A 10,216-nucleotide genomic window follows, 5' to 3' on the forward strand; every position below is an offset into this window, starting at 1 on the left:
GTGACTTGGCTTTTTTTCATAACAGAAACAGCTCGTTATTTTTGAATGGCACCACGCTGTGTAAAATATGATATGGCAGAGTAATCCTGATTTTTGGCACTATATATAGTTTGTCACCACTACAGTAAACCGACCAGGCTCTCCGACTGTTACACGGCGTAGGAGCCAAGTACTAGCCAACGTAGTGTTAAGCGAGAAAGGAACTTGTGGCTACCACTACAGCAGATACTACAGAGTACAGTACAAATTGTACTATACAGTCAGTATACTGTATACATATATATCAGGAGTAGATAATAGGGATTATAGGGGTTCCCTATTATCTACTCCTGATATATATATTGTAATTATATATATATATTATTATGCATATGCCAATATGCTAACAAACTAGAAGTACTACTACTACTTCTAGGCATAATTAATTAACAGGGATTATAGGGGTTCCCTATTATCTACTCCTGATATATATATTATATATATATATATTATTATGCATATGCCAATATGGTAACAAACTAGAAGTACTACTAGTACTTCTAGGCATAATTAATTAATAACTCAATGACCAGACCTGTCACCCGAGACCACCACAACTTCCACAAGTGTGAAGTGGTCCAGACTCCACAGTGACAATTGGCAGTGAATTGCCGGGTCATCCTCATCTCATCATTACTACATTAGCTAGGCTAACTCACCAGTGTCACTGCATCTACATCAGCCATTTTAAAATGCGATACGTATATGTGAGAACTTTATGTCTTGTATAATAAATATTATAGAAAATTAACTTTCGTTGCTGTGTTGATGTTGACATTTGCGACCAAAACAACGTCTCACTCTCAGATGATCATTTCTTTATAGAGCGCGCCGCAGTAACAAAAGATGGCTGCGCCTAGCAAGAGTTAACTGGCGCGTGATTTAACATTCGATTTTTCCTAGACGCTGTGGATATGTGCATGTATTTTACAAATAAACTATTCAACTGTTCGTACCGACGTTTTTTCACTCAGAAGCCAGCGGATCAAAGCAAGCTGCACAAGTGATCATAAAAATTCGAATTGTAATGTTCGTACAGAACCCATTCCTCAGTCTGAGTCTGTCTTGTTTTGTTATGCGATGTCGAGTCTCGTCTTTGGCATTTGTCAAATAATATTATTATACCCCTGTTGCGTAATGTTTTAACCAGCATCTTCAGGCTTGCTATTTCTAAATTCTCACAATGGCTGCACGTGATCTGCTTCATGTTCAACATCGAACTGCTGTTGCATTGCAGACATAACTAGCTTCGAAGTGCCAGTAAAAAGCCGTCGGAACTACAAAGTACAATACGTATAGCCTTAATCAATCTGACATTTATAATTTCTGTAATGTGTAATTGACTGCTACTAACACAACATTTTAGCCAAGGGCAAAAACAGAAAGACTGGCACCTGCTTCTTATAGTCACAGTGGTTATAGGGACATGAACTTAAACTCACTCTCTCTCTCTCTGAAATTTACTAATTACTATCATTTGTATTCACAGGTGTCAACTACAAGAACCTTCAGGCATTTGAGTATTATGGTGAACAGATAGTCTTCATTCAGCATCAAAGTGCTAGTGCCTCATCATTACAAGCACGTGCTGTGATTATGCTGCAAAGTGCCATTAGACACGTCACCAGAGGCTTGATCCGTGAACCTGACCGATTCTGTGATGGCTGCAGAAGAGGAATTTGGAACCAGGCAGTATTCCTGCCAAGCACTAAAAACAATTGTATCATACACCATTGGGCTCGACATCTGCTTCCTACACATGCCCTTACTTGCAGAACCTTCTGTGTAATCAATGGAATGAAGCAGAGGCGGCTTTATTCAAAGTCACTAAGTTTTGAGGCAATGGCTCCTGTGAGTTTGAATGATATCAAAAAGTTTCTAAATGATAACAACATCAAATTTCAACAGGGGTTCGCTTGTATTGTTCTCTCGTGTCCGCTATGCTGTGGGAAAGGCATCTCACTTGATCAGATGGATAACTTCTTCATAAACATGACAACAGGTAATTATTGAGTTAATGAATCGTAGTTTTCATTGCTTGACTGTCTTCAAGGTTTGCCTGCAGGTTTATTACCCGAACTGACCAAAGCGGTAATTGTAGAATTGCATGCAAATATTCAAACTAGCTTTTCTTCTTGTATCGTTGCAGGAATGTTTTTGTGTCACCAGTGCAAGCGATCTGGCTCCTGGGCATTGTTTCAGGATTATGTCGGTCTCATCTACGCATCAAGAGCGAAATCAGCATCAAAGACAAAAGCGACAACGAAGAAGAAGAGCGAACAGCTAGTGTATGTCAAAAGTATCAGCTGTGTAAAGCAGGGAGGAAACATCTATGCGAGTCACGCTAGAAGGGGTGGAAGATGACAAATGACAGGAGAAATGGGAAAACCCCATATCTATAAATCTACGGAAACTTGTATTTTACTGTATGTAGCATTAAAATGCTGAAGCAGATAAATTCAGTGAGGTGAATGAGAAATGTATGATATTCTGCAAACTATTACAAATTGCAGCATGTTTTGTCTTGTTTTCACAAGGGCTTTTATTGGCAGGAAAGTGCAACTCCCACCAGCAAAGCTTGACCCTGCTTATCAAGAGGATGTGAAGGTTGCCCAGGAGTTGTATAATAATGCGATACCCTATGAGAATATAGATGAAACCACTCTTCTCAGGGTTAATGATGCACTGGGAGTTCAGGTCAGTATCTTTCTAATAGGCATAGAAAAGACCTAACGACCCGTTAAAAGAACTATTCGACTGAGTGAAATAACCATGCTATGTTGCTTGGTTGGTCAAGCTAGACTGAAATCCTACACATTCCTACTGAACTGATAATGTGAAAAGTGAATCGATGTGAGCTAAAGCTTTGTAAAATGTGTTCAGGGAAATAATATCTCATATTTTCGCCATATAGAAACGTTAATTTGATAAGGAATATAGTGTTGGCATTTGTTAAAATGGATTTTCTTTTGTAAGGCCATTCTAAACAAATAACTATTACTATTCTGTCATTTCTAGTTTAAGCATGAGACGATGAAGAAATATAGAGTGCGATACCGAGATGATGCTCTTCTGTTTCCCTGCTATCACATCGACAAGAGCCTGGTGGGAGTTAAGAGCTTACAACTTGTCGGCGAGAAAGAGGAATGTATAGAGTCTCAAATGCCACGGTATTTGAGTAGATATTCAGATCCTTTTTTACCACCTGTCTGTGGATTTGTGGTGCCTATATAGTAATAATTCGGTGCTCCAGATGCACATGTTCATACTTATGTATGGAAAAAAATTATGAACTTTGCATCTGTTGATGCTTTTTCAAAAAATTTTATGTATTTTCTCATAAAAATACGTGTGCAATACTCCTAAGACTTGGATTCCTGGATGATGAGTATATCTGGTGTTTATATTTACAGACTCGAACTTTTTTCATTCTATTAGTTACTTATTGCTAAATTGTTTATTGCTTACTATTTGCTGATGTTATTAATTATCTAATTACTTTAAATCATGCATAAATAGGTTAATAGGAAAATAACAATTAATATAGAATCATTAATCCAGAGGTGCTGCACTGATTTATCTTCTATACATTTTTATAATAACATATATACGTCCATGTGTTGCTATTATATATATACTCATTACCTATTTATTTTAGCTGTGACCAACATGGTGGGTTGTTTGGCTGGCACACAGTGACGAGAGGGCACGAAGAGGTCGTGTTGACAGCTTCAGAGTTGGATGCGATAGCCGCCAATCAGGAAACAAAGATGCCAGCCCTCTCTCTGCCACGTGGAATATCTAACCTTCCTCAGGAAGTAAGACACGTGTACAGTAGCTGCCTTAAATGAACCACCAGAATTAAATCAGTGACTATCCAAATCTGTATAAACATCACTAATTATTTAGATCTAAATAAATGAGTTAACTATCGAACTGGTTTTATGGAAGTTGGTCAGATGGTATGTGGGCAGCATCAGAAGAAACTATGAAATTCAAGGCACTAGTTTAAGACTATTTACATCCCCAGGCCTTGGCCCTGTTAGAACAATTCAAGAGGATTACGCTGTGGTTCAACAATGACGTGCGATCCTGGGAGGCTGCGAAGAGATTTTCCAAGAAGTTAAATGAAAAAAGATGCTATTTTATTAGGTGAGATAGTGTGAAATGACATGTGCTATATATGTGTATGCACAGTGAGCTGAATATGCGTAACTATATTCGAGAAACATCAAAGAAAGGGCTTTAATATTATGTTTGTATATTCACTGGCTGGATGGCTGCTTACTTGCTATTTACTGTGTTAGTGTAGTAGTTATATACCTCAGATTGCTGTTCTCATATTAGAATTGTTTATGTTTTTCAGGCCAAAAGATAATCAGCCAAGTCCACTTCAAGCACTGAAAAAGGGGCTTAATTTGGCCCAAATTTTGCATGGCTCATGTCCAGTCGGGCATAAGTCGATTGTGTCATTTCGTGCACTAAGACAGGATGTCTTGTCTGAGCTGTCACATGTTTCAGACGTTGCTGGGGTCAAGGTAGGCATTGACAATTTACGATCATACATATTTGACCCAAGTATAGCTATGTAGACCTATCTTTATGCTTGGCCATCTACTGGTGGAAACAGAGAAAAAAATGAACGTATTATTCTCCATTGCAGTGGAAGAAGTTTACACAACTGAACAAGCTGTTGAAAGGCCACAGGCCAGGAGAACTGACTATTTTCACAGGTAGACTGTACTGTCACTTCCTCAATTCTAAGTCTATGTTTTGTATGGGAACAAGATAAAAAAAAGTCCAGGAGGGAAATAAAGGAAGGTAGAGAGAAAGCAGAGCGAGGGCACAAGAGGAAGGAAAGGAAAGAAATATTGTGTGTGTGTGTCTTGAACAATAGCCTTAAACACATCTTTTTGAATCATAATGCTGACACAATTAAAAATACTGACATGATCACCTGTTTGTAGATTTTTAATTGTGTCACATTCCCTTCAACCATCATTTAAGATTGCAGCTTGGTGATCAGTATCATGAAATCTCTGTGCTGGCACATATTCCCATTCTCTGACACACTTAGCTGAATGTTTGCATATATATGCAGGCCCCACCGGATCAGGAAAGACAACCTTCATGAGCGAATATAGTCTGGACCTCGCTATGTCCGGCGTCAACACACTGTGGGGTAGCTTCGAGATACGCAACGTCAGGCTTGCCAAAATGATGCTGACTCAGTTTGCGCAGTGAGTACAGCATGCTTCATAGGGTGGATGCCCGGGATTCTTTTTCCCTACCCATCCGCTTACTACTTGCTCCTTCAAATAGTGTGTTGTATTATTGTTGACAAAAACATTTTAATCATAGTTTTATATGTCAGTTAATAACATGCTTATGATTGCAGGAAACCGCTGTCGTTTTTCATCGACGAATTTGACCACTGGGCCGACAAGTTTGAGAGTCTACCCATATATTTCATGACGTTCTACGGTCAGGAAAACTTAAAGAATGTCATTGATGTAAGTTCTTCCCGTATAGAGCAAAATGAATCTGTTCGGTCTGTTATCGATCTGTTCAGTGTGATCGTGCAACCACTATAGTGGGTCTCGTTTTTGGTAATTGCATCAATTGTATTCAATTGCCTCTATTGCTATACATTTAATATTGCTATAAATTAAATTGCTACATCTAATGATTAATTGCCTCAATTGCATTAATAAAAATTCTTGCATGCTCGGGGTGCTATGAGCATGTGTAAAAATTCGTCAACACCCGCCGCCATGCATGAACTGCTATGAGCATGTGTAAAAATTCGTCAACACCCGCCGCCATGCATGAACTGCTATGAGCATGTGTAAAAATTCGTCAACACCCGCCGCCATGCATGAACTGCTATGAGCATGCGTAAAAATTTGTCGCCGTGCCAACACTTTCCGCTGAGTGTCGTCTGACGGTCGCGTGCGCGTTGCAGACGATGTCGCACGCCGTCTACGTACACGATATCCAGCACGCCATCATCGACAACGTGCAGTTCATGATCGGCATGGACACGCGCGTCGACCGCTTCTGGCGGCAAGACCTCGTCGTCTCGTCGTTCCGCAAGTTTGCGACGACGAACAACTGCCACGTCACGCTCGTCATGCACCCGCGCAAGGTTCGTCATGCACCCGCGCAAGGTTCGTCATGCGCCGCTCGCGAATATTTTCGCTTTGTGTCCATCTCGATCGTCGTCCTCTAAGTTTATTGTCGTTGTTTTTGTGTGTGTTGTTGTTGATGGTTGTGATGTTGTTGTTTGTTGTTGTTTGTTGTTGATGATTCGGCGCGGGCCGTTCGCGAATATTTTCGCTTTCTATCTATCGCGATCGTCATCCTCTAAGTTTTTTTGTTTGTTTTGTTTATTTTCGGGTTGTTGTTGATGAGGGTTGTCATGTTGTTGTTTGTTGTTGATGTAGTTTTTTTTTTTTATGTTCCTGTTCTCCCGACAGGAGAAAGAGTCTGACATGCTGCAGAACGCGTCGATATTCGGAGGAGTGAAGGCAAGCCAGGAGGCAGACAACGTTCTCATCTTGCAGGATCGGCGACTCACATCACAGCGCGGCAAGAAGTACCTACAGGTGTGTGCCTGGTGGGGGGGGGGCGATGTGGTGTCATTGTATCACTGTGTGAGCATGTTCGTGAATCTTGTACGAAAGGGACGTGGTGGGAGGTGGGGTTTCCTACTTTGTAGGCCTCAAACTGTCTGAGTCCAGTAACCCTTGACCTATTTTAATCGTGTTTTGACCAATTAGAGCATGGAGCTGTATGCTATGCGACAAATCTGAGCATAGTAACGTACGTGGTTGATGTTATCAACCTGTTGCAAGTCTTTTCCTTCCCTGAAACAGAGAACAGGAACTCGTCTGGCCGGTAGGTGGCGCCACATGCCAACTCGCGATTATGAAGTGGAGTACGTACCTACATTCACGTATGTGTCGAAATGTTAAGGCGTCTTGTAACTATTATTTTCTATTTGCACTGCAATAGGTGACGAAGAACAGGTTCGATGGAGAGATCGGCATCATGCCCCTGGAGTTTGACAGGGAAACGGTCAGTTACTCTCGCAAGAAGCAAAAAGATGCGAAAAAGTCAGAAAATGAGGACATATCTTCGCAGGCCCTGGTACAAGAACACAATGAACCTCAATCATTAGTCGATGAGAGTACAGTTCACGTTGGTGAGCCACCGCTAGACGACAAGGATCCAGTGTAAGAGTTCATTTCTCTTACTTTTGTACTTTTCTTTCAAACTCGCAGCAGTAAGATAGGGGAAATTAATTATGGTGCTAACCACTTTATTGAACTGAAGTCGTTAGTAAATATGTCGAATTATGAATGGGAAGTGATATTGCTACCTCAAACTAGATCGTGCCACAATTTTTTATGTAATGTAGCTGGATAATTTCTTAATTAAAAATACTTGCTAATTGCCGCTTGCTCGTTTGAATGTGCACGATGCATCTGCAAAAGGTGTAACTGCGATATTTATAGGGCCGAACCATTTGTGGTGGTTGTGGAGATTACAGATATATGAATATGTTACAGCTTCTTGTATTAGCTGGTCTTCGCTATCTCAGATGTATTTTAGAAGTCATGGGAGTGCTCCGTGGAGATCACGGAGCCAATGCAAGGGTTGAATTTTTATTTTCTTGGCGTGCGACAATTGTTGCTGTGGCACCAAGGGAAACACATTTCCTTATATGAATGACTACTTAGGCAACTTGTTTTTTATAAACTTTTTAAGTAGCACGTGCAGAGATGGGCACATACACAACATTGAATTTATGGGAAGAGTGGGAAGAAATCCAGGTAGGGTAGCCAGGGCGCTTTATATCTGTGGATATCGGCCGGTTTTGTGAAGCACCGTGGCAAGTAGGGGGGCAACCATGGAAATTTCTGTTGGTGCCATGGTGAAATTCAACCCTTGCGATGCAAGAAGCTGTAGAGTAAGACCAATATCCCCAGGATTTGCTGCTCAGCAATAGCATGCCGATATAAAACTTGGTAAATCATAAAATTTGATTGAAAGTTAGAAAGTTTTACAAAAATAATTTGTGATATTGACATGTGCAGATGTACTATACATACGTGTGTTTGATTACATCAAACGGAATTGATCGTGGCAGTAGCGAACATATGACTGAGCATAAACAAAGCCATAAATGTTTTTTTAATCCATACACTAAAGTTTATATTGTGTAAATAAAATTATTTGCGAAGATGTCATATCCCTGTAATGTACAGACGAAAAGAAAAATACAATAATATGTCTTTGAGACGTCCCAATCATTTGTTTCGTTGTACTCATGTATCTCAAAATTAAATTATTTTCTTTTTCTTTACTGACATGGCTGTAGTACTGTACGACCTTGGAAAATTTATTCACATATAGATAAGGTTGATGTGTTTTGCCGTGGTAAGCCGCTATATTTCCAAATTACACTAGGGACAAGTTTAAAATTGAAATGATCGAATGAAAAATTTTGTTTTATTTACTCTTGCCTAACATCATGAATTATATATACGACACTTAATCGTATAATCGATCACAAAACTATATACAGTAAAACTCGCATAAGTCATCGTCTAACTCCTCAATTCGCATAAGTCGTCATGGAAGTCAAAGTCTCGATTTTCTCTCATAGTAAATCCATTGGAATAGCCCCGCCTAAGTCGTCATTATGTACAAGTCGACGCCCTCAGACAGGTTCCATGTAATACAAACAACAGTAATTTTCTATCTGTAAGTCGTCATAAGAAATGCCGATGGCGCAGTGTACGGTCTAGGGGATGTGCGCAATTTACTGTTTTTTTCCCCGGGGTGGCCGGGAAATTAACAAGACGTTTTACCAGCTGGAGCGGGGCCATACCAAGAGCGAATAAAGAAGGATATTCTAATAATACTTCTTACTAATATTACTTCTTATATTCTAATAATTCTTCTCTAAGCTCTTTATGTTACTCATGTCACGTTTACGTTACCTCGCTAGGTTATTACACGTTTAACTTAACTCTTAGCTATTCTACGTGTTAATATGGTAACCACCGGCGCCGCTCCTCGTCTGTCTCTCCCCGTCGTGTACTCCGCGGCTCGGCGCGAGTTCGTGGGTTGGCAGTGTGTCTCCTTGTCCGGGGTAGGCTATAGCTCCCTTAGTATAAGGTATATGCCTTCTCGGGCGTCGTCCTGCTCGTGGGTAGCTCTCCGTCAGGCGCGTTCGTTCGTTCGTTCGTTCGTTCGTTCGTTCGCTCGATCGTTCGTTTGTTCGTTCGTTCGTGGCCGTCCGAAGACCGACTGACTTTACCGTTGGATCTTGGCTGCTTATATAGGACCCTGCGGTGACGTAGGATCCGGACAGTGCCTCCCTCTCACGTGACTCAGGTGCCTGGGTGTTGTCACTCCGGCCTTCGCTTGACACGTGTACGGGTGACGCAACCCCCTTGGTCCAGTATATGCACGAGCGTCGCACCCCCCCCCCCCCTGTCCGCCACGTGCTCGGCAGGTGCAACTCTCTCGCCTCGTTCGTGTACATGGTGGCGCAACTCCCTTACCTCCCCCTTCTGGTAGCTATGGGACCCCTTCCACCGCGCTTGTCTGTGTCGTTGGGGAAAACTTTCTACTTGTCGCTAGGGGAACTTTCTGCTCATAGGGTCTATGTCCCCTAGGGTACTGCCGAAACGTACCCTGGGTACGGTCCGGTATACCGGAACGTACCCTGGTAACTATCTGATATGGTTAGGGTTAGGGAGTAGGGCTCATAGGGTCTATGTCCCCCAGGGTACTGCCGCAACGTACCCTGGGTACAATCCGGTATACCGGAACGTACCCTGGTCACTATTTGATATGGTTAGGGTTAGGGTTAGGGTTCGGGTTAGGGAGTAGGTAGCTCTAGTACTATAGCCCGCTTACATTGACTGCCGCTAAGCGGGCTATAGTACTAGAGCTAGGGAGTAGGCGTCTAGGCGACTCTCTAGACTCGTTAGTGGAGTAGGCGAGGTACGGTCCGGCATATTAGATAGTACCAGGGTACGTTCCGGCAGTACCCCAGGGGACATAGACCCTCTCACCGTTACGCACAGCGAATTTTTGAAGAGGAATAATGGTCAAAATGTTTATTCACGCTTTATTAACGTAATTATGTATATTATAT

General features: G+C 41.6%; 2 protein-coding genes across 5 annotated transcripts in view; one reads left to right on the forward strand and one right to left on the reverse strand.

The window, feature by feature from the left end:
- LOC106809745 (tetratricopeptide repeat protein 21B-like) overlaps positions 1 to 819 on the reverse strand; it is a 31,604-nt gene extending 30,785 nt beyond the window's left edge. Inside the window, exon 1 of the mRNA XM_014812936.1 lies at positions 699 to 819. Coding sequence (XP_014668422.1) covers positions 699 to 725 — 27 coding nt within the window. The 5' untranslated portion in view covers positions 726 to 819. The remainder of the gene's footprint in view (positions 1 to 698) is intronic.
- A 78-nt stretch (positions 820 to 897) lies between these two features.
- Positions 898 to 8,357, forward strand: LOC106809754 (twinkle protein, mitochondrial-like). 4 transcript variants are annotated; one of them, XM_014812949.1, is made up of 14 exons: positions 898 to 1,068; positions 1,529 to 2,041; positions 2,189 to 2,327; positions 2,592 to 2,736; positions 3,058 to 3,209; positions 3,698 to 3,857; positions 4,070 to 4,191; positions 4,406 to 4,577; positions 4,703 to 4,772; positions 5,141 to 5,279; positions 5,438 to 5,552; positions 6,005 to 6,187; positions 6,519 to 6,647; positions 7,057 to 8,357. In XM_014812949.1, the coding sequence occupies exons 2-14, from the start codon at positions 1,636 to 1,638 to the stop codon at positions 7,279 to 7,281; spliced, it is 2,157 nt and encodes a 718-aa protein (XP_014668435.1). In that variant the 5' UTR covers positions 898 to 1,068; positions 1,529 to 1,635; the 3' UTR covers positions 7,282 to 8,357. The 4 variants fall into 4 exon arrangements, with proteins under 4 accessions (XP_014668435.1, XP_014668434.1, XP_014668437.1 ...); XM_014812948.1 differs by having other exon boundaries at positions 898 to 1,063; XM_014812950.1 differs by lacking the exon at positions 898 to 1,068 and adding an exon at positions 1,124 to 1,323.
- The last annotated feature ends 1,859 nt before the right edge of the window (positions 8,358 to 10,216 follow it).

The sequence above is a fragment of the Priapulus caudatus genome, unplaced genomic scaffold (assembly GCF_000485595.1).
Source record: "Priapulus caudatus unplaced genomic scaffold, Priapulus_caudatus-5.0.1 Scaffold381, whole genome shotgun sequence".
NCBI classification, from domain to species: Eukaryota; Metazoa; Priapulida; class Priapulimorpha; order Priapulimorphida; family Priapulidae; genus Priapulus; species Priapulus caudatus.

Coding starts and splice junctions, on each gene's coding strand:
- LOC106809754 (XM_014812949.1), top strand. CDS start 1,636: ATGCTGCAAAGTGCCATTAGACACGTCACCAGAGGCTTGATCCGTGAA. Junction 4,773..5,140: donor AGAACTGACTATTTTCACAG/GTAGACTGTACT, acceptor ATATATATGCAG/GCCCCACCGGATCAGGAAAG. Junction 6,648..7,056: donor GCGGCAAGAAGTACCTACAG/GTGTGTGCCTGG, acceptor GCACTGCAATAG/GTGACGAAGAACAGGTTCGA.